Consider the following 22536-nt stretch of genomic DNA (forward strand, 5'->3'; position numbering starts at 1 on the left):
AATGAGTATTGCACATCCTGTCCTGCTTTCAGAAACCTGGGTAAGACGTTATAAAAGTCCAGATATTAGACACAGCCAGGCACACATGGTTAGATACATGGATAATATAATGACCATAAAGGACAATGTTTCCAAGTTTTATCAGCTCTGCCTCTGATCAAAACTGGATGTGAATGTGCATGTAAAGCCACTCACAGAGTGTCTGGAACTATCTGTTGCATAAAATACTAGAATGTCACCAAGAAGGGTAAATTTGTGGATGCAATTGCTCCCTATTTATTTTACCTTAAGGTTTGCCATATTGTGTAACAAGATCAAAAATGAACCACCCCAGAGTTCTACTTTTGTAGTGAGTGGTACTTTTAAAGCAATTCAAACAAGTTGCATTCACACAATAGTTTTTAAACTCTTTTTTTCTAATTTTAAGCTAATATTAGAATTACTGCCAGAAAATGCCTGGTGATAAATGTTACAGAGCTAACCCAAGGAGCTGCTGGAGTTAGCGTTGGGTTTGCTGATTAGCAATTAGTCCGCTCACCTCTTTGCATGAAAGTGAAAAGGCAAATTTCCCTATTGGTTAAATTTTCTTTAAATCGCCAGAGTCAAATTTGGATTTACAAATGCTGATCTGTGGCATTTTTAAATTCACTCAAGTATTGGTTAGCTAGTACCACATGTAATAAATGCATTGGTTAACTGTCAACTTTTTGAAAATTCTCTTTTCTCTTTGAACCTGGACACCATCACATCAACGACAGGTTTTGCCTTTTTTTTCCATCTTTTTTGGTTTGGTCATCTTCCATCTTGTAAGCTTAATATTACAGAGTGTTTGTGTGGTCATGGGTTGAGGTCAAAAAAGGAATTATGGTCCATCTATTCTTTCTTTACAAAAGATGAAGCTTTTTATTGGATCTTCTTTGCTCTGCAGTGACTGTGTGTGAATGCTTGAGAAAGGGCCAAAGTGTGTAAAGTGTTGCTCTGCTATTGATCGTGTGAAACCGGAGTGTATGTGTGTGTGTAAGGGTGAGTTTTTCTGATTGGACAGATGTGTGCTTGCAGCAACTGCATCTTATGGCCATCTGCTCTCAATAAATTAATGTTCTCTATAAACATAACAGTGTCCTGTTTTGTTGTGTATAAAAAAGTACAGTAATGTACTAGCTATTTGAAGTGTACCTAAAAATGTTAACCAATCAACTAGTGTCCTTACTAGTTGTCTAGTAGCAGTACTTTTGACCTATGTTTTAGAGGTTAAAATCTGCTCGTTAACTAGCTGAATATTTATGCAATATTACCAAAATAAATCTACAATATGCTCAGCATGGCAGAAAGAGGCCTCAGCCAGTTAACTAATACAGCAAAAAAAGGCACTGATTAACTAGTAAAGCACAATTACTAGAACCAAAAATCTCTACTAAACTAGTACACCAAAATGCTAGCCACTAGCTGACTAGTATAAGGAAAAAGATAGATTAGTAAATCTTTTGACTAGTATATATAGCTAAAAAGTGCACTAATTAAAATCTGAAGCTAGTAATTGAAACTTAAGAGGTGGTCAAAAAAAAACACTGAATATTAAACCTCAAGCTGTGAGGATGGGTACGCTAAAAGGAATTTTTATAGTTGTCAAACACACCTGTTCAGAAGAAAAGATCAGCAGACATCAGAGTACAATTTTTTTATTGACCAGTGATCAACTCCACCTTAAATGATTACAGGTATGCAAGAAACCCTTGAACCCAGATCAGTGAAGACACTTTGTCTCATTCTTTCTTTCTTCTGTATAAAAGCTAGTCAATATGAGCTGAAATAAAAACACTTTAAAAACTCATTAGCTAAAACATGGAATATGTAAATCATATCAACAGTCTGTATATTATAATTTTCAGTATTTTTAACCCAATATGGGTCCTCAAATGTCTTCTATCTCTGCCTTTTTGCGGGTTTTTCAAAAGTCATTTACAATTAACCGCTTAGGTCGTGTTATTCTGGAGGTTGCTGTTTATTAATGTTGGGTATGAGAAAGTAGTGTAACTCAAATATATGGCACTCATTATTTCCGCTTCAACAGGGACATCACATGCATGCACAAGGACCGTCTTCTTGCTGGTCAATGCAACATTTTATATAACTGTACAAGCGTTGAGTGGCTCTGATGTAACCTCATCATGGCACTAATAGAAACTTTATGGATCCTTCACTTCTTAGGTGTGTTTTATAAAGGCCGCTTATACAGGCTTAAAAAAAAAAACCAATACATTGAAGATGAAACCAGTGCTCACCAGTTTAGGTCTGATTCTTCATTGATCAAGCCTAAAGTTTAGAGTAAAAACCACAACAGGAACATCTTTAAACGCCACATAAAGAAGTTAAATATTTGGAGTGAAAGCAGTATTTGAACAAGAGGCATCAGTCATCATTAGTACAGTCCTTAAACAAGAGGAGTGTCTATAAGCAGCGAGCAGGTGTCTGCGTTCTGCTCCATTCTGTCAGGTTAAATGCAACTAGAAGGAGGCTCGTCTGGTCCAACCCAGACATGGAAATGGAGAACTGGTGTTGAGGCCACGGTGAATGAAGTCAGTCATATTCAGAGAAGTTACTGGAGTATAAAGTCTGCTGGATGTTTACAGAGCCAACAGTTCCTTCAGCAAGTCCACACCTGAGAGAGAGACAGAGAGAGACAATGTGTCCTCATATGAAGCAGCTACAGATCAGGACGAACCATCTCCTAATTCCAAATTCAAATTAGCTCTTTGTGAACTATAATAACATAACTTTACCATGATTTTTTATATTTCTGTTGTGGTGAAGATTAGCAAAAACCACAGGAAGGAAATTAGGCAGGAGGAGAAAAAGGACTGTGAAGAAGGAAGGAAGGAATAATGACGGAAGCACGGGAGGCGAAGAAGCAAGGAAAGAAAGGAAGAAGGAAAAGAATGGAGGAAGGAAGGAAATAAGGAAGGATGCATTTAAATTGTACCAAGTAGAATTTAAATTGAATCTGTTGAACAGCACTTTGTGACTTTGTATCTGAAGGAAGAAATAAAAGAAGGAAGATAATGATGCAGAAAAAATTGAAAGAAAAAAAAGAAGAGAGGAGAAGAAAATAAGGAAGGGAAGGATAAGGAAAAAAGAATAGGGAAGTAAATAAGGGAAATAAGCAAAACACGGAAAAATGAATGACTAAGGAAAGAAGGAAATAAATACACAGTGAAGGAAGGGAGGAAACAAAAAAAGAGTGAAAGAATGAATGGAAGGAGGAAAGAAAAACTAAAAGGTGGAAAATGACATTTAGACAATAGAATAGGAAATAAAGTCTGATGACAGCGATGGAGGGATCATGGTGAAATAGATAAATGAGTCTTGTCAGGATAGAGGACTGAGGCCTCAACAGATGGAATCTTTGTTGCTTTGAAGAAGGGAACACAGAGGGATGCACTGGTGGACCCATGGATTGGTTTTACCTTGACGGTGCTGTCCACAGCTCCAGAGAAGAGGCGCCCCCTGGAGACAGCCAGTGCCGTTACACTGCCCTGGTGTCTGAGCAGGGTTTGGGTACAGATCATGTTGTCCATGCTCCACACCTGCAACACAAGCCGCCAAGTAAGTGTGCGTTTTTACAGACTTCCACTTTTCTTTAACTACCTGCAAGGTTTTGTTACGATCAGCACAGCCTGTGTTTCAGAGTGAACCTCATTCTGTATTTCTCTCTCTCTCTCACACACACACACACACACACACACACACACGCACAGAGAATTTGTCTCACCCTGAGGGAGCGATCGTAGGAGGCGCTGAACACTTTAGTCTGGTCTGGGGTGGATATGACAGCCAGGGCGTAGACTGTTCCAACATGGCCTGTCAAGGTTCGGACCTGCTCTTTCGACTCAATGTCCCACACCTACAACACACACACACACACACACGCACACACACACACACCCAATCAGCATCAGTACCTGCATCAGTGCAGCATTAAAAACCCAGATCCTGGACGAGCTGAACAAGCTGCCTCTGGGACAATGGAAGAAATGTAAAATGGAGAGTTTTCACAGTTCTTTGGAAACAAATAATTTAAAAAAAGAATGAAGCTGAAATAAAGCGGTCTGTGGAGGGTTGCGCCCCACCGTGTGATCATTTACACATACAGGAGTCAAATGCATCAGCACCAAACAGTACCAGTTATTATATTCCTGATCTATGCAAACTGCTCCTGTTGCTCATTAGGAATGAAACAGCAGTGAGATGCTGTGTGTGTACATGGGAGCCTTACATGGATGAGGTTTTCATAGGTGCCACATACGATGTGGTGGTTGGTGACGGCGATGGAGTAGACACTGCCCCCGCTGGTCTGGAGGACATGAACACACTCCAGGGAGCGGATGTCCCAAATCTACCAGCACAGGGAGAGGAATCAGAAGGAGTTAGAGGTTAAGCCTATTATCGTCATAATTCAATGACCAGTTGAACCAGTTAGTGTTTTGTTTCACTGTTGATTAAACAGAGAAAAAAGCAGATTAATAGTTATGTACCAATTCCAAACACTCAGGGAGTAGAACTGCAGCAAACAGCTGGATCTCAGGATCACCAAGTTTCATAAAAAACCATTAGATGGTATTCTAGATGTTAGCTGGTTGTTTGGGCGTCAGACCAGAAAAAAAAATCTCGTCAGACAGACGAGTTTTTTTCTTACCATAACAAACAGAAACATGTTGATTTCGCAAAACTCTACTGGGACTTCAAGGATGTCCAGACCAAAAGTGGACTTTATTTTTTTTGTTTGGTGCAGTTTGCTTTCACAAAAGTACTTTTTGAATTGTGAACTATTACTTGTAAACAAAGCCACGTGGGTGATGTTCATTGTTCCCATTGGACAGAAATGACAGGGCGGGACAGAGCACAGAAATGTAGGAAAACAACTGTAGATGTGCTGCGTGCAGCAACTCTGTTCAGCATATTTGGGCCGTTATTACAGCTGCAATATTACCGTGAGAGTCAAGAGCAGCTCATTCAACACAGACTTTGCAAAGTTCTATTTATAACTTTGGAACGGCGTTGGATAATACATGTACTCTGTCCCACAACATGCCAGTAGAGTTGCTAAGCAACATCCAGTTTATCAGGACATACGTTTTCTGTAGTTGGTCCAGGTCGGGGCCGGTTCGTATTCAGACCATAAGTGAACCGCACCAGAGTACCTTTGGAACTGGACTAAGACCACCTCAAAAAGTGGGTCTCGGTCCGGACCAGGGTTCGCTTGAGTGTATTCACACCTACCCAAAAGGTCCGGACCAACAGGGGGAAACGAACTCTGGTCCGTTTAAAGCGAACCAAATGTGGCAGGTGTGAATACACCCTAGCTAGCACTGGTCAGATGAGATTAAGACTGAGCTTCTCTATCAAAGCACTCCAGGTGATTTTGGTGTGAAACAAAGGATAAATATGTGGAAAATCTGCCCATGTCCACTAATAAATACGGTGAAGGATGTGTGATGCTTTGGGCCCGTTTCTCTTCTAAAGACCGTAGAAACCCAGATAGGGTGAATGGCAAAACCTGATGGACTCTACCAGAAAACGGACAATTGGTCTTTCTTTCTATGCAGATGAACAGAAAATACAGGACTCCGGTTGTAGCTTATTGATTCAACCACGATGTGGAACCAAGGGGACGTTTCAGGCAATAGCTCTATTCTTCTGGATGCTTCTCACTCGGGTTGTGGATGAGAACCCTGTCGCCTTTTTCCGGGATATGGAAGGGTGCCTGACTATCTGCACAAGTCTTTGCTCCAACCTTGGGAAATGTTACAGGAGAAGACCCCATACTGTGCGGAAGAAGACTGCACAGAGCTTTGCCAATAATTGTGCCACTTGTTATTTTGTTAAAAACAAAAGGTTAAAAAAAAAGAGTTCCTAATTTTTTTTCTGCACTGAATAAATGTTCTCAAACTAAAGGCTGAATTTCCATGAATAATCCAGCGTGAGATTATTTTACCCATCTTTAGGTGTTGCATTAATACAGGAGCTCCTAGCTGGACATTCTGAACACATCCTCCTCCATCCACTGATCCAGATCATTTTGTAAACCAAACTGTTTCTAAATGACAGAGTACTGGCTGTTAAGTTTATCCATCTTCATCCGTCTTTCCCAGATCCTCTGAACCAGTCCCACTTTCCTACCGCTCCATTGAGTCCCCGACATAGTAATTAGTGACCAGGTCTGTGGGACATTCACTCAAACACAGAGAAAGACAGACAAGCACCAGCAAGCACACACAGTTCTGTAAACTGGGACTCAGTGAATGAAGGTGGCAGGAAATGACACGAGGCCCAATTCTAACAGCAGACAGTCCAGGTATCAGCCCCAACGAATCCCAGCAGCTTCGCAGTAAACACAACAAGCTTCCAGCACACCTTGATGCACATACACCCAGACAGCAGAGCTCAGCGTCCTCATGTCACTCCACTCTGTAGCAATGCTCCTTAAAAGGTTCTCGTGTCCTTATAAACTGGGCTGAATATTCCCTCAACAGTCCTGGAAACCAATAGGCTCTACATAAAAAGGCCCTTCTTCCATCTTTCTTCCCGCTTTTTTTTTTATATTGACAGAAACAAAAATAAAACCGTGGCCATCCTCCAAATCCCACTCAAATCTGTTACTGGCAACGATGCAGTTCCACCTGCCAAGCAAAACATTTTCAAATCATCCGTCTGCTGCTCCAAAACCCAAACTCCCTTCGGATTGACACTTCCACCGAGAAAATATATCTCATTTCCCAGCTTTTAAACTGTTAACATGGATTTCACTTTCTGGTTAATTATGATACACTGTATGTTAATATAATATTAATTAGAATAGTAGTGCACTTCATCCAGGTTGAAATCCAAAAACAGAAAGCAACTAGTTACAACATCTATGCTAATACAAATATCACTACTAATTCTTTTTTTATTTACCCTAAGAACAGAAAATACTTTAATGTTGATGATATCTTACCGATGTTTATTCACAGCAGCCATACAATCCTCAATAAAAACATTTACTGGGAAAAAATAACTAGAGGTGCACTGAGAAATCAGCTGCTGATCAGATTGGGTTGATTTCCCGACAACAATCTTCGGTGTGGATGTTGTTACAGAGTGAGGAAGGCTCGGCATTAGCTACCTTTAATATCACTGAGGTTTTTAAAAACTAACTCACGAAGACCAGAGAAGCACAAAAAAAAAAAGGAAGTCATTTCTGTAAAATGTTGAGACGTTTCTGTAGATCACTGAGGCAGCGAGAAAGGAAAAGAGAGCATGACTTTCAGCGCATAATGGGAAGGCTGAATGTATTACAGCAGTTATTTTGTCTTTTTGAGCTTTGAACCACTGCCTGTTATGCAACATGCTGGATTTGGAAATGTTAGCCACACTAATTGCTGATACAAGATGTTACAGACAGTTCACTAGGTCAGCTCTCTGTGTTACAATAGTAAAACACTGGTAGCTGTGTTGCAGACACAGTGGTGGGATGGCCATTCAACTCTTGAATCTTTAGTAGTATTTAACCCTGCTCATATGATCAGTCCTAACATGATGATTGTATGACAGCTTTCATCTTCTTCTAAATAAATGGAAGATTCAGAGAAACATTTTTGTAGAATATTTCAACCTGACAACTACATGTTTAATTAATCAAAATGTTTAAATATGATTTTGGCTCCAAACCATCACAAAAACAACATAATTCTCAAAAAGCAAGAAAAACACTATTTGTTTTTCTTTATTTGACCATTTTTCCTTATTCTCATTGCCAGTATGCTCTTATTTAAAATGTGTCTCAGCGTCCTCAGCACGGTCTTGTTTTGAAAACCCAGAGGCAAGATGGGAGAAAGAGGAGAGAGGAGCAACAGCAGCAGCACCATGGCGGGTCCATTCTGGTCAAAATAACTAATGATTAGATCTGACTGTTATTAGTTTATTTAATTATTAATTCTGATATATATATATATATATATAGCTTTTTATTTATATATATTTTGTTTTTTGAATCTATTTCAAGGCAAACTAACAATAGCTGATTTATTTTATTTCTTCTATAATATCCTACATATAAATACTTTTAAAAAGGGAGAAGCAGCAAGAAGGTATGGGGGAAGTTTCATGTTTTAAGGTAATTCATTGTTCTTCCAGTCTAATAGATACGTTTTTAAAACTCAATGAACAATCATGATTTTAATATAGACTAAAACAGTCTCATATTATAAAGAATACTCTCATTTCTAATTGACTTTGATCCGTTTTTACATACCTTGATGGTCTGATATGAGCCACTGTACAGGTGGTTCTGGGAGGCCACCAAGGCTCTCACCCAGTGATTTAGTCCTGTCAGCTCCTTCTTCAGCTTCAGCTCCGTCCCAACAATGTCCCACACCTACACAAACACAGACACACAGATCAGATTCAATGCAAAGAAACAAATATGTTGAGGTTTTCTGTGAAAACTGTTCTGAAAGAAGCTCTAAAGACTACCCCCTAAATAAATTTAAAGTGAATCAATAACTGCAGTCAGAGGAGACATTGAAGGTATTACACAATGACTGAAGTGCAAAAACATGTGGAACATAAACCTGAGCTGGGACACGTGTTTCAGTGAGGGAAGGAAAGAAGCAGGCGGAGCTGGGTAAGATAGGAAAGTCCCACTCTAAGAGGCCTGACCGACACAAACCAAGCAACACAATGGTCCTCTTCCCCATTTCTTGTATCCATGGCAACAAAGTCAAGGCCATAGATATCTTGCCTTCAGCCTCCTCACTGGAAAACTTGCTTTTACTGATCTTCTACTTAGACAGCCATCTATATTAGTTTTGACTCTAATTCCTATGTTTATTGTGTCTATGTAGATGTCAGGAGCAGATGCCAAACCTGGAATTATGGGAGAAACAGCCTTAAATCAGTCACCAAAGAACTAGCTCTAAAAAACTGAGATCCTGAGCCAACAAGAACAAATAACAGATGAACCTTCAATATGAAAACTGAACGATTTTATGGGATCGACCAACACGAAGTAGTGCATAATAATGAGGTGGAAGGCAAATAACACTTGAATTGTTTTCTGTTTTTACCAAATTAAAATAAAAAAGTGCTGTGCATTTGCTTTCAGCTTCTTTCATTCAATACTTCAGTCAGTACAGAACTACCTTTAGCTGCAGCTATAGTTCCAAGTATTTTCAGAGTACGTCTCCATACAGCTTTTCAAATCTACAGACTAAAGGTTTTGCTTTTTTTTTGTGCAAAAATTTGACTGGGCCACTAAAATCCAACTTGAGTGTTGTTGTCCTGGTGGAAAGGGAACTTCCCTCCAGTCTCACATCTTTTGCTAGCTCTGACTGCCTTTAATCGCCCCAGCGTGCCTGTTCCTGCTAAAGAAAACATCCCCACAGCATGATGCTGCCATCTCCGTGTATTAGCAGGGGGACGGTTGGGTCAGGATGAGGTGCGGTGTTAGTTTGTAATAAGCATTTTGCATGTATTTCAGCTAGACGTTAGACACAGTTTTCACATTGTTATTTGTAAAAAAAAAAAAAAAAAAACAAAGTTAAAAATCATGTATCATTTCTCTCCCACTTCAATCATGCACCACTTTGTGTTTGACAATTTCACAAATAAAATAAATGAAATGTAACGTGAGAAAATATGGAAAGGTTCAACAGGTGTACATACTTTTAAGGTACTCTACATTAGCCTGTTTGTCTCTTTAATGCTAGCTTTTTGCATCTTCTATCAACACACACAACATGGTTGGGGAATGGTACACAATAAATGTGGCTTGTTGTTTATGTTATTTCAAAGAGGTTGTTTTTATTGCCACCTGTAATTTATTGCAGATTATTTTTATTTATTTAGTTATTAAAAAATGGTTGAGGTGTGAAATAAACTGCAATTGAGTTTGAAAACAAAATGTGTGTGTGTGTGTGTCTTACTGCTCTATCAAGCATCTCAATAAGCTGAACTCAGAGTGGAACTCCATGTGTGATGAACTGAGGAGCATCAAAGTTTTCTTCTAACCCGACGTACCTTAATGGCCTTGAGGGAGCCGCTGAACAACATGTTGTGGGAGGAGACCAGCGTGCACACAGGGTTGTCATGGGCACGGATAGTATTCACTTTCTGCAAGGTCTGGATGTCCCACACCTACACAAGGATTTTTAGTTAATGCAAACCATGATACTCTATGGTGCACAGATGTGGCACTGGTGGTGTAGATGACAAGACTTACGATGATGGTGCAATCAGCAGATCCACTGTACAGCTTGTTTCTGTGGGGAAAAAGAAACACGGCATGTCATGGTGCTTGGCGCTCCCCAGATAATGACATTATGGAACGGAGCATGTGTTTGCATGTGTGCTTTATATTACCCCTGAATGCACAGAGCCAGGACAATGCCATCATGACCTTCCAGGGTTTTCTGACACTTATAAGTAGTGCAGGTGTCCCACACCTTAAATGTGAAATAATGCATGAATACAGTACTTATCTGTGGACAGTGTGCAACATCTTAAAATGAAAATGATCTAAAAACTAAGAATGAACACAAAGGGTGGTTTAGTTTTATTGAAGTGTGATTTGCTACCTTAATTGTCTTATCAGATGAGCCAGAGAAAAGCAGGTCTCCAGTAGAGTACACACAGAGACACCAGACTGGACCCTGGTGGCCGACGAATGTCCCTTTACATTTGAAGATCTGCTGTGGGTCATAGGCTGAGAGACGAGACACAATGGGTTTGTATTTTCCTTTGGAAAGTCAATAAAAGTGTAGAATAACCGAGGGCAAAGAGTCAGATTCTTACAGCCAAGGATTCCCATGTTGAGCCTGGCGTTGATGTGAGACAACTCATCCTGTAGAGAGACAGTCGATCTTTATTAACAGGCATTTTAGAAACCGGACTCAGCCGTTTAAATTAGAGTTGCACAGAGAAATCGGCTGGTGACCAGCAATTCTTTGCTTTCAAGCCCTGATCAGTGATCAACTGATTGGAAGCTAAAATTCCCATATTTTTCTCTATAAGTGAACGTGTCATGAACAACAGGAAACGTAGGCAATGTTTTGGAAATCTCACAACTAAGCTAAAGGTCTACCTACTCTACATGAAAAGGAGACAGAGACTGCTGCTAGCAATGCTGAACATGCTAATCAAATAAATCACTAAAACAGGATGCTAATATTGCCTCTGAGACTCTAAACGGAGTACGAGATTCTTTTCAGCCGGGTTTTATTTGTACAGACGTATCCGTTTTATAACCACCAGGATTTTACTGTGTTTATAGATTCTCAAAGTTGAGAAGAGACGGGTCTGGGCGGCTTCTGACACATGCTAGTTTTATTTTACCATGAATATTTTATTGTTAGACAGCTCAATTCTTTATTGAAGAAAAAACGGTTTAAAAAAAGTATTTTGTTGTTTTGCTTTCCAGAAATATGACTAGAATTCACTCACAAGATCACCTCTAATTAGAATCTATTGTCTGAATACTCAAATGTCTCTGACACTTACGTTTAGCATGGAGGCATCTCTACGAAACTCCATCAGGTCCTCGCTGAGTTTACTCTGATTCTCGTCCAACATATCTTAAAAACACACACGGATACACACGCAGACAAATAAAAATCTTAACTCAAAATCATTGCACTATTTTTGCATCATATCTTAAGTGAAAGGAGGAGTAAAAACATGTTTCTCTAAAGTTATCAGTATTGATGAACTCTGTGAGAAATCCCATTAAAATGCAGTTTGTCTCTGCTGTGTGGCGATGAGGTGTAAAGACAGGTCTATTTATGGTTGGGAAGTTAGTTCTTACCAAATTTAAGCTCCAGGTTTTTTTCCAGCTGATCCAACTTCTCAGAGAGTTTGCCCAACATGGAGCGCAGGAAGGCAATATCTTGATCCTTCTGAGACAGAGCCAGCTGCATTTCATGGAACCTAAACATGAATCCAGATAATACAAAAGATTTACTTCACAATCTTTCAGATTACAGGACGTTTGTGGTCACAAGTATGGTCCTACATATAGTTCACCTGTCATCTGTCTGCTGGAGAAACTCCTTTAGACCCTCAAATTTGCACACCTCCAGGTGGGTTTCATACGTGTCCTGGTTTCCTATGAATATGCAGCTGTTGGGAGAGGAGATGAGTCTGATGTGTTAAGGCGTCTGATAGCTGGTGGACAAATGAAAAGGGTTTGCAGAGAGGTAAATAAACTCACCCATATTTGGAGTGTGGACATTTGATGTGCTCACATTCCTTGAGGTGGGCCTCCAGATTCATGGTGAGCAGCGGGGGGCAGGAGGGGTTGTTGGGACACCGCACCGGCCTGTAGTCACAACTTGCTTCATGTTCTCTGCACACAAACAAGAGTTAAAACTGGATTTGTTAAAAGTAACACTGAAAGTCAACATTTAATGAAACTTAATTTCAGTTTACATATTGGCTAACAGTTTGTCAGATGTTTTTTCCATACTTGCGACTGGACAGTTTGATAGTGAACGGGCAGCCCAGGGGGTCCACCTCGTAGGCCCCGGGTTTCCCAGCCACTGAGGCTGTAGAAGCTGCAGCTCCACCTGGGCCGTTGGTTGCTGCTCTGCAGCCGTATTTACAGTGAATGAACAGCTCGCCAATCTGCTCGGCCACCGCAATGTTGTTCACAACAACAGTTAGCTTTGCTGTGTCTACGGGGCACTTATCTGGGAGGAGATGAAGCAAGCATTACACAGCTTTAACAAACTAGACCATTAAAGGGTTCTCCACGAGGACGGACCCAGATCAGCATGGCTCAGGACTCACCTGAAGTCAAGGCACAGCGTCTGCAGAATGTGTGCTGCGGAGGGAGTAGAAAGGGGAGAAGATGACACGTTTTCTGAATCCTTATCAGTCTTTAAAAACATTTATATGTTTGCTTTGGTTCTTTCTTCTTATCAAGTTTTTATTTTATGCACATTTTCATTTTCTAAAAAAGGTACGAGTTGCAGAGTTACTATCAACAGAAGGTTTCAAGACGATGTAGGCCTGTAATTTCAGAGGGTTATGCAGTAAGAGATGCAAACATTTCTCTTATTTAGAAAAGAATGTTGATAGTTACAAATTATAAAACATTTGTGGTTTACATGAAAAATGAGAGCAATAGCAACAAGATAAATTATAATAAAGATTAACGTAGAAATAAATATTTATATCTAATCAGTTGATCAATTATTGAATAAATCTTTAATTTATACACCTGGATACTTTTTGGCCCAGTAATTATTTGAGTCATTTATTTATTTCTGTATGTATTTTTAATTACAGCTCGATGTTTCTCCATAGTAAGCTGACAAAATGTTCAAGGGGTATGAATACGCCACTAGAAAAGAAAGAACGGTGAAAACAGTAGAGACATGATAAATAAAGTAGATAGTTATCAGCGCGCCTGTAGTAATGCAGAGGTTTTCTGGCAGTGAGTATTATATGTGGAAATATCTCTAAGAAAAATACATAAATGCTGAGAAAGGAAACTCACCCCACATGTGGTGATGACCGGATCCTTGAAGACATTGCAGCACAGCTGGCAGCACAGTTTTACAGACGGCGGCTCAGCAAACACCTGCGGCTCCTGTCCACAAACACACGCTGATTGGTGTGTGGGGTCTATAATAGTACGTACATACCAACACGTATATAACATACCAAGTCTTCCTCCTCTTCATGCAGAGAGAAAGTGGAGCGCAGAGACATGTTGGACTCGGAATGGAGAGACCGAATTGAAATGGCTGAATCAGACCTCCTGGGAGTGCCGATGGGAGGCTAGGAAGGAGGAGGAAAAGTCTAGTAAACTCTTACAGCAACACATACATTACTGCTGTATTTCAACCTGATAAATGACATCAGCTTTTATCATGTTTAACTGGAAATCTAAGAGTGCTCTGGAGTGTGATCTGTTTACCATTCCATCGTCCTCATCACGAGGGGAGTATGTCAGAGTGCTTGATGTGGAGGGAGTTCTTCTGTGCTGCTTGTAGGTGTTGGAGCTCTCCGCTGAAACTATTCAGACAGTTTAAACAGAAACGCTGAGAGTAACTGAACGAATCACAAACAGAAAAGTGAGTTGAGAAAAGGGGACAATTGTTGTGTTACCTTTAGCTCCAGAGGATGAAAAGGTGGGGCCAAAGGACGCCTCCATCATACTCTGCAGTGTGAAAAACAGGGAAACAACGATGACTGGATCGGAACAGAGATTACACTCCATTCAATTCAAACCAAAGACACTAAAAGAACAAAAACATACAGTATAAACCTGATAAACAATAAAAACTGCTGGATATAGTTGGGGTTCTGTTAGAGGCTCCAATATGAACTTTAGGCCACTAGCGATAGACGATAATAATATTGTCATTATAGTTAATATTTACCAATATTATATTATTACATCTACTTCCCTACCCTTACGACGCTGAAAAGAAAAAAAAAAAAAAACCACACTGCTGACATTTCTCTGCTTTACTTAAACACCCCCTGATAGAGAAAGATCCTCAGGTTAACACAGATATGTTAAAAAATGACTAACATCGGCCAATATCGATGTTAATTCCTATTTCCATCCTTAGTTTTTCCTAGGGATGCAGTCCAGAGAGGTTGCTTCAAATGTTCCCAAAAAGAAACTAAATGAAACTAATTCAATTAACAACACAGCCCAGTAACGCCAACAAGTTACGTTATACAATGTTTTTATATTACAACTTTTACTTCAAAGCATTTAACAGACCAACACAAAGCAGAGCTTTTGAAGGGGAGAAAATGTTGTGATTTACTAAATATATTAGAAATCAAAATCTGAAAAGTGTGGCGTACATTTGTATTTAGCTCCCTTACCTCTGAAACCCCTCAGTAAAATTCACTGCAATGAATTGGCTTCAGAAGTCCCAAACCTCCTAAATTTAGTATTAGAGTTGCATCCCTACAGCATGACGCTGCCATTACTGTGTTTTACATTAGGGATGGTGTGTTCAGAGTGACGTGCAATGATAATTTCTCCCCATGGGTAATGTTTAGCATATAAGCCAGAAAGTTAAACTATATGACGCCTTTTTCATCGTGTGGCTTTCTTCTTCTTCAGCTGACCTGTCAACTGATTCCTCTAAATACTGATCAAGTGTCATTTCATTCTGGGCTACCAGAGTGAACGGTACTGAATACGTACTCACGACACTCTTTTCAACAGTTTAATTTGCATGACAATTAAAAGCCAAGTATCATTTTCTATTTCTAAATTTACCCAAACTTTGTGTTGGTCTATTACAAACAATCCACATAAAATACATTGAAGTTTGTAGTCATAATGCAACATAATGGGAAAGGGTTCCATAGATGCTTTAACAAGGCTCTTTAAGCCAATTCAGTAGAAATGATCCAAACCAGCAACAAACACTAAGGCAGAAGGAAACAACAATGATCACTTTCCATTAGCAACTCTTTTTCCTCAAACTACTTTCTTCATTGTAGATCTCTGAGAGTTTACATCACATCTGGGAGGAAGGTAGCATGATATTAGTCTGTAGTCACGTAAACCAGTCCAACTTTCCCTTCTTTGTGTCTCATGACTCTTTTTTTTTTTTTTTTTGAGGCAGACAACATTTTCTCAAGCTGCATTTAAACTATTTTTTCTTTCTGTAATGTCGGATCTTTACCTCTGTTCCTGTTTTCTCGTTCTTTTAACCTAGACTTAAAATCCAAAAGAAACCCAACTTTTATCTTACCCCGACACCCGAGTCAGCAGGGGGAGACGAGGGGCTGCTCGAGATGGATGATGCGCCAGCTGCTGCTCCTGCAGAGTACTGGTTGTAGCGAGGAGTTTTACTGCTGCTCATAACCTGGACCTTACGCACACATAAAGGCAGAAACGCAGGCAGCCAGCTGGACTGCCAGGTCTGGAAAAACAGAAGAAAATTAAGGGTATTAGGCCAGTAATGAAGGAGTAAGTTAATGGAATAGTTTCAGGCACAGAGGCGGACATCTATAAATAAAAACTAAAAAGAATTAGCAAATGTGATTTAGAAAGCTATGATTAGTACAGCTAAGGCTTTGTTTAAAACCTTAAAATAAAATAGTGTCTTCAGACATTTAATACACAGATAAAGCTTTATTACAAGTCCTACGCATACCATGGAGTCCATAAGATCAGAAACAGGCAATGTTATCCTTTGAGCACCAGGAGAATTGTGTGCCAGTATCTTTAGGTGGGCATCTGACCTACTGAAGATGGGCTTCATCATCACATACCATCATGTTAAAGACAAAGTTCAACCAAATGGAAGGTTTCACACTTTACTATACAGTATGTTGGTACAAAGAGGACTTCAAGGTAGATTCACTGACTCTAAAGATGCCCGTGGCTGCAAAACCAGTCAAAACCATCACCCCTCTCCCACTGTGCTTGACAGTTGGCATGAGGTGTTAGTGCCAATATGCCATGTTTGGTTTTCCACAAACATAGTGTGTTACATTATTGTTAAACATCTCCATTTCAGTCTCATCTCTCCAAAGAATATTGTTACAGAAGGCGGGGTCCAATCAGATGCAAGCAAATGCAGCCCATATTAGACATTTTCATGGCCGTCAGAATGGACAAATTCTGATCTTTTCACCTCCATAATATTTCAAGTTGTGCTACTTCCACATGTGGTATTAAATCGGATACGTATCTGATAGTTTTCAAAGCCTCCACAGTCTGAACCAACTACACATCCACGCAGACTTCTCTACCGATGTAGCAGTCACTGCTCCACAAAACGCCATCGTTAATAGCTGTGCTCAATTTTTCATACCCGTCTTCGCCTTGTTATGATGTGCTCATAATATTGTCGCCTCCCATTGCTTAACAACTTAATAACACAAAGACGCCGACCCCCATTATTACTTCCGTAAACAGTGTGATGTCTACATTCTCCTTCTGCGCATGTGGGTCGCTTTGGGGTCGTAAACCGTTCAGACTGAAGTCTAAAAGGAAAAAAAGAACAACAACAAAACAAAACTTGTTTCAGCAAAATATCTGAATTGAGCATCAAGACCTGCAGTGTGAACGTAGCCTTAGTCCTGCTACCATATCCTTGAACTGAGAAGACCTTAGGAGACGCACCGATCAGACTTTTCCAGACCGATAATGGTTTCCAGTTTTCTTTGAAGTCTCACCTGCCGATTCAAATTTGGAATGTTGTCTCCTAAGAACTAGAACACAAAACAGTAAAACGTCCTTTAACTTCTTTGAAAGAGAGAGATGTTTAAAATCAAGTCGTAAATAAAAGAAAGGCTAGATTATCTTCACCTAGCCTTTATTTGAGCACATGCTGTTGGTTGCTGCGTTTTTAGACTGACAACTGCTCGAGTTCTTAGCTCTGATGCATTTCATAGACACAAAAAAAAAATAAAAATCGGACTTTTCAGTATCTGACCTGGCAATCAGTGATCAGAGCCAATCAATGTAAAATGAATTGGTGCATTTCTCCACATTCCACTTATTCAGTCTTTTCTAATTATTCTGTCATGAACTTTAAAATGCTAACTGAGGGCTGTAGATTCCCAGAATCAGCTCTCTGGTTTTTTCCAAGTCCTCTGAGCATTGCATGGTCTGACCTTGGGCGGAATTAGCTGTTTTAAATGTTTTCTACTTATGACTATCCTCCCTCACTGCAGAACGATGGACTTCAAATCAGCTTTTTAATAATCGGGTCCCAATACGTTAAATCTCAATGTTCTTTATTTTATTGTACCATAAGTCCGTATATTATACGGCTAGCATGCTTTTTCTGCTGATATTAAGTCAAAGCCACAGATGTTATGTGCAATTAGGTTCCACAACCCAACTTTTGTAGCATATATAAGTCATCACAAAAGCAACTTGAATAACTCAAATATGGTTTCCCATATTTTGTTAAACATGGTGAAATCAAGATGAAATCTGGGCCAGAATTGATGTTTAAACACAGGAAAACACACAGAACTTTCAGTGCATTTAAATCAGCAATGTTCAGTGAACACTAGTGGTGACAATAGGCATAGAACAGCAAGATGAGTAATGCTAAGAGAAAGACGTGGAGGACTGACCTCGCTCCACTGGCACAAGAACACAAATATTTCACTTCCATCTAAACCAACAACATGTTTAAGGAAAATGTTTTCAAACTGTTTAAGCTGTTTAGTTTAAGACGGTGCGAAGTAAAAAACCTAAGCAGCTGTTACAGGAAGTTCAAAGTTAAATCTGTGTTGCTCGGCAATCGAGAACAAGAAAAAGCTGCATAAGGAAGCACAGTCTGACTTTATATTTACATACATGACACCATATACTTAATTAGGATCATATGGTGCCTTACAACAGCATTGATACGCTGAACTTGTTCACATTTTGTCACAACGCCAAATCCATCCATCAATGTCATTTATTAGGATTCTATGTGACAGACCAATAAGACGAAATGAATAATTCTGATGTGGAAGGAAAATGTTACAGAATTTTCAAATCTGAAAGAAGTGACCCACATTATTTAACCCTAATGATTGGTAACTAGAACCTTCTTTCAATGCAATCACAGCTGCAAGTTGTGATCACACGGAACCTCTAGATCCAGTTTTGAACTTCTAGAGAGTGAAATGTGTGCATATTCTTCTTTGAAAAATAGATTGGATGGTGGTCATTAATTTGTGACCAAAAAATGTTAAATCTGTCCAGAGGTTCTCTACTGCATATAGGTCTGGATTTGAACTGGGTCATTGCATCATAGTTCAGGCTGCATGTTTAAGATTGTTATCCTGCTGAAAGACAAACCTCTCCTCCAGTCTGAAGTATTTTTCAACCTCTAACATGTTTTCTCCCAGTGTTACTCTGTATCCGGCTCTAAGCATCCCCACAGCATGATGCTGCCACCACCATGTGTCACTGTGGGGAAGGTGTGTTCAGGGTGACACACAGTGTTAATTTAATATCACACATCGTGTTTCGCACTATGGCCATGAAAGCTCAATTTTGGACCAGAACAACTTCCTCCACATTTGCTGTTTCCTTTATATGGCTTTTGGTGAACAGGACTTCTTATGTATTTCTTTCAACATTGGTTGCTTAAATTCTTTTAATATTTACTATCTCCTTATTTTGTTCCTCTCAAAAATGTGAGCATTAGCCAAACAAGGCTTTAACTTGCAAACGTTTCGTTTTAAAATATAATTTATGTAGGCCGAAAAAAATATTCAAATCTACGCAACCCTGGCCAACCTGAACAAGATGAATATTCTGTGAATTGTTTTAAGAATCTGGAAATATAACTGAGCCCCAGCCTTGTGATAAAAAGTGGCTGACATCTGCAGATCCTACATTCCAGGCTGGATGTGCACAGAGACAGAAACACAGGCATCAGTGGAAGGTGGAGAAGTGACAGCGACACCTAGACAAACCAGACAGCCGCTGATGTAAACAGAAAGGTATGCGGATTATCTGGCTCTGCGGTGAAGATCTGTGAGGATCTGTTATTGACACAATCCTGGAGATTCCCATAAAGGGAAGGGGGCGGAACACAACCAAACTTCTCAGGCTGAATGTTCAGGCCTCTCAGGCTTTGGCGAGAGTTAGTCTTTAAAAAACAAAACTTAAAACGTCTTTCTTGACAACTGACTTTCTTCTAATGATTAAACGTTGCTGTTCTTAACAAGCTAACACGTGTTTGCTAGCTTAAGCAAGCTAATTTTCTCGCCTTATCAACAATCACAGCTACTGACGGACTTTGACAAACTCTGCCAGCCACCACAACAGCGATGTTTTAGCCAGATAACCATATATTCTCTATAATGTATTCGTGAAAAATCATGAAAACTTGCCTGTTTTGTGTTTCCGCAGCGACGCTCCAAGTCTGAAGGCGAATTCTGAAATGTTCCTCTTTTTTTTTTTTTTTTTTTTGCTTCACTGGCAGCCGCAGCTCTAAATGCCGCGGTGTGCTCTGGGGGTTGTAGTAGAACGGGCGCCACTTTCCCTCAACGAGTAGCCTTAGCTCAGCAGTCGGACTACGCTACCCACAATTCACGATAAAGAGGCAAGACTGTTCTCGGAGCTGTCGGTAAATTGCGCAAACCAAAGCAAAGCACAACATTCCGTAATACATACATCATCTTTCCGGTTGGGAGTCGTTATTGGTTCACGGAGAAACCGAACCATCACGAGACTCCCGACATCACGCCCTACGTCGAGCGGGGTCGACCAACAGCACCTTTTGAATTGTTGAATCCAAATAAGGAAAATAATATTATTGAGAAAACGACGGGTGTAACACTAAAATTATACATCACTGCAAATTTTCATCATGGAAACAAAAGAACCATTAGAAGGAATTAGAACTATAATCACTAAATATTCAAGAGAAATATATTGATGATCCTACATGAAACGTGCAGAAGCTTTCAACTATAACATATTATTCCTTTAATACTATTGACAACTGCACAGACACTGTACTTTAACCGTAAATAAGCTTTTTTTTGTCAAGTTACAACCACAAACATGAATGTTTTTTTGTGTGAAAAACCAACAGAAAGAAGTTCAGAACTGTGAAGTCGATGCCAGGAATAGGTCTACATGGCTTTTCAAACATTTTAGAATTACAAATATGTGGAATATATTTTTATTCAACACGCTGCTTCTCTGATTATTGCCCTCCTTGTACAACCATGTCTTTATATAGTTACAGTTGTGCCACCCTCTTCCATTCTCAGATGATGATGCTCATATTCCCTCATAAACAGTGTGTCAGTTCTGCCCCTGCCCCCGACATAAAAACTGCCATCATCCAGACCATGACATAACACAGTTTTTCAGATGTATGCACCATAATGATGTAGCAAGGGACTATGACAATAGCACTGTTTTTGTTGCTGGTGATATTCTCACTGCTTCTTACACAGAAGATTTTTGGTTAATCCCACTGCTCCCAGGCTGCACGGTGGCACAGTTGGTATCACTGTTGCCTTGCAGCAAGAAGGTCCTGGGTTTGATTCCGACCGGGGGTCTTTCTGCATGGAGTTTGCATGTTCTCCTCGTGCATGCGTGGGTTCTCACCGGGTACTCCGGCTTCCTCCCACAGTCCAAAGACATGCTTGTTAGGTTAATTGGTCACTCTAAATTGCCCTTAGGTGTGTGAATGAGTGTGTGCGTGGTTGTTTGTGTGTTGCCCTGCGATGGACTGGCGACTTGTCCAGGGTGTACCCTGCCTCTCACCCATAGATTGCTGGAGATAGGCACCAGCTCCCCCGTGACCCACTATGGAATAAGCAGTAGAAAATGGCTGGCTGGCCCACTGCTCCTTATGTACATACTGTGAGTTACCTCTTAAATTTTATGTCTTACATTTTCTACTTTATTTTATTGTACCATAATACTTTGATGCTGATGCTGCTTATTCTCTAATATTCTCTAACAGTCCTCTGAGGCCTTCACAGAACAGCTGGATGGGTCCAGGTGGACTTGGTCACTTCTGAATCCACTTGGGTTTATTTAGGGATATCAGAATAAAAGGCAGCTGAATAAAAATGCATTCCATACTTTCCAATCTTAAATTAATTTTCCTTTCCTTTCCTTTTTTGGTTGCTTTGATAGCGGCATTCAGGTCATCTGCAGTGTTTGGGTCTGGTGTCTCATCTTCCTCTTGACAACACTCCATAGGTTATCTCTAGGGATCAGGTCAGGCCAGTTTGCTGGCCAATCAAGCACAGTTAGACCATGCTCATTGAAGCAGCTTTTCGCACCTTTGGCAATGTGGGCCAAAGGTACCAAATGTGCCAAGTCCTGCTGTAAAATAAAATCGCCACCTCTATACAGCTTTTAGCAGACGAAAGCATGATGTTCTCTAAAATTATCTGGTGGAAGTCTGCGTTGACTGTGGACTTCAGAAAACACAGTGGACCACAGTGTGAAATCTCACACTAGACTTCAAGCAACATAGATTCTGTACCTCCCCACTCTTCTCCAGACTCTGGGACCTTGTAGCTCATATGTGGGATTTGTCTGTGTATATTGGCTCTTGATTCTTGAATGGCTTTTGCTTGAAAATCCTCTCAAGGCTTTGATTATCTCTGTTGATAGCGCACCTCTTCCTACCACACTTTTTCCTTCCACTCAACTTTCTATGAATATGCTTGGATACAGCACTCTGTTAACAACCACCTTCTTTAGTGGTCACCTGTTGTGGTTTACCCTCCTTGTGGAGGGTGTCAATGATTGCCTTCTGGACATCTGTTCAGTCAGCAGTTTTGTTTATGATTGTGTGGCCTACAGACCCTGACTTGGAGACCATTTAGAGGCTCAGGAAACCTTTGCAGGTGTTTTAAGGTAATTAGCTGATTATTGTGGGACACCACAAATTTCCAATATTGAACCTTTTTACAATATAAAAATTTTTGACACACTTAAATTTTGGGTTTTATTACCTTTAAGCCAAAATCATCAAAATAATAAGAAATAAAGGCTTAAATATTCACTCCGTGTAATGAACC

At 40.0% G+C, this 22536-nt stretch overlaps 1 protein-coding gene across 3 annotated transcripts; it reads right to left on the reverse strand.

Annotated features, from left to right (window-relative positions):
• Nucleotides 1-1663: 1663 nt before the first annotated feature.
• Nucleotides 1664-19997, reverse strand: LOC124863346 (E3 ubiquitin-protein ligase TRAF7). 3 transcript variants are annotated; one of them, XM_047357693.1, is made up of 22 exons: nt 19873-19997; nt 15768-15938; nt 14149-14200; nt 13958-14055; nt 13702-13818; nt 13535-13627; nt 12823-12856; nt 12500-12722; nt 12245-12379; nt 12058-12153; nt 11840-11961; nt 11536-11609; nt 10831-10879; nt 10614-10741; nt 10399-10481; nt 10259-10298; nt 10057-10173; nt 8291-8413; nt 4274-4393; nt 3770-3901; nt 3465-3584; nt 1664-2659 (listed from the first exon to the last, which is right to left on the reverse strand). In XM_047357693.1, exons 2-22 carry the CDS (start codon nt 15876-15878, stop codon nt 2645-2647), a joined length of 2082 nt encoding a protein of 693 aa, XP_047213649.1. In that variant the 5' UTR covers nt 15879-15938; nt 19873-19997; the 3' UTR covers nt 1664-2644. The 3 variants fall into 3 exon arrangements, with proteins under 3 accessions (XP_047213649.1, XP_047213648.1, XP_047213651.1); XM_047357692.1 differs by lacking the exon at nt 19873-19997 and adding an exon at nt 17079-17234; XM_047357695.1 differs by lacking the exon at nt 19873-19997 and having other exon boundaries at nt 15757-15834.
• Nucleotides 19998-22536: the final 2539 nt, after the last annotated feature.

This window comes from Girardinichthys multiradiatus, chromosome X (assembly GCF_021462225.1).
Source record: "Girardinichthys multiradiatus isolate DD_20200921_A chromosome X, DD_fGirMul_XY1, whole genome shotgun sequence".
In the NCBI taxonomy this organism is placed as follows: Eukaryota; Metazoa; Chordata; class Actinopteri; order Cyprinodontiformes; family Goodeidae; genus Girardinichthys; species Girardinichthys multiradiatus.

What these genes read in the sequence shown, in the direction of transcription:
- LOC124863346 (XM_047357693.1), bottom strand. Translation starts at nt 15,878, where the DNA reads ATGAGCAGCAGTAAAACTCCTCGCTACAACCAGTACTCTGCAGGAGCA. An exon ending in CAACATGGGAATCCTTGGCT is followed by an intron (nt 10,742 to 10,830) that starts GTAAGAATCTGA and finishes CTCGTCTCTCAG; the next exon opens with CCTATGACCCACAGCAGATC. An exon ending in GCTCATATCAGACCATCAAG is followed by an intron (nt 4,394 to 8,290) that starts GTATGTAAAAAC and finishes CTGTGCTGGTAG; the next exon opens with ATTTGGGACATCCGCTCCCT.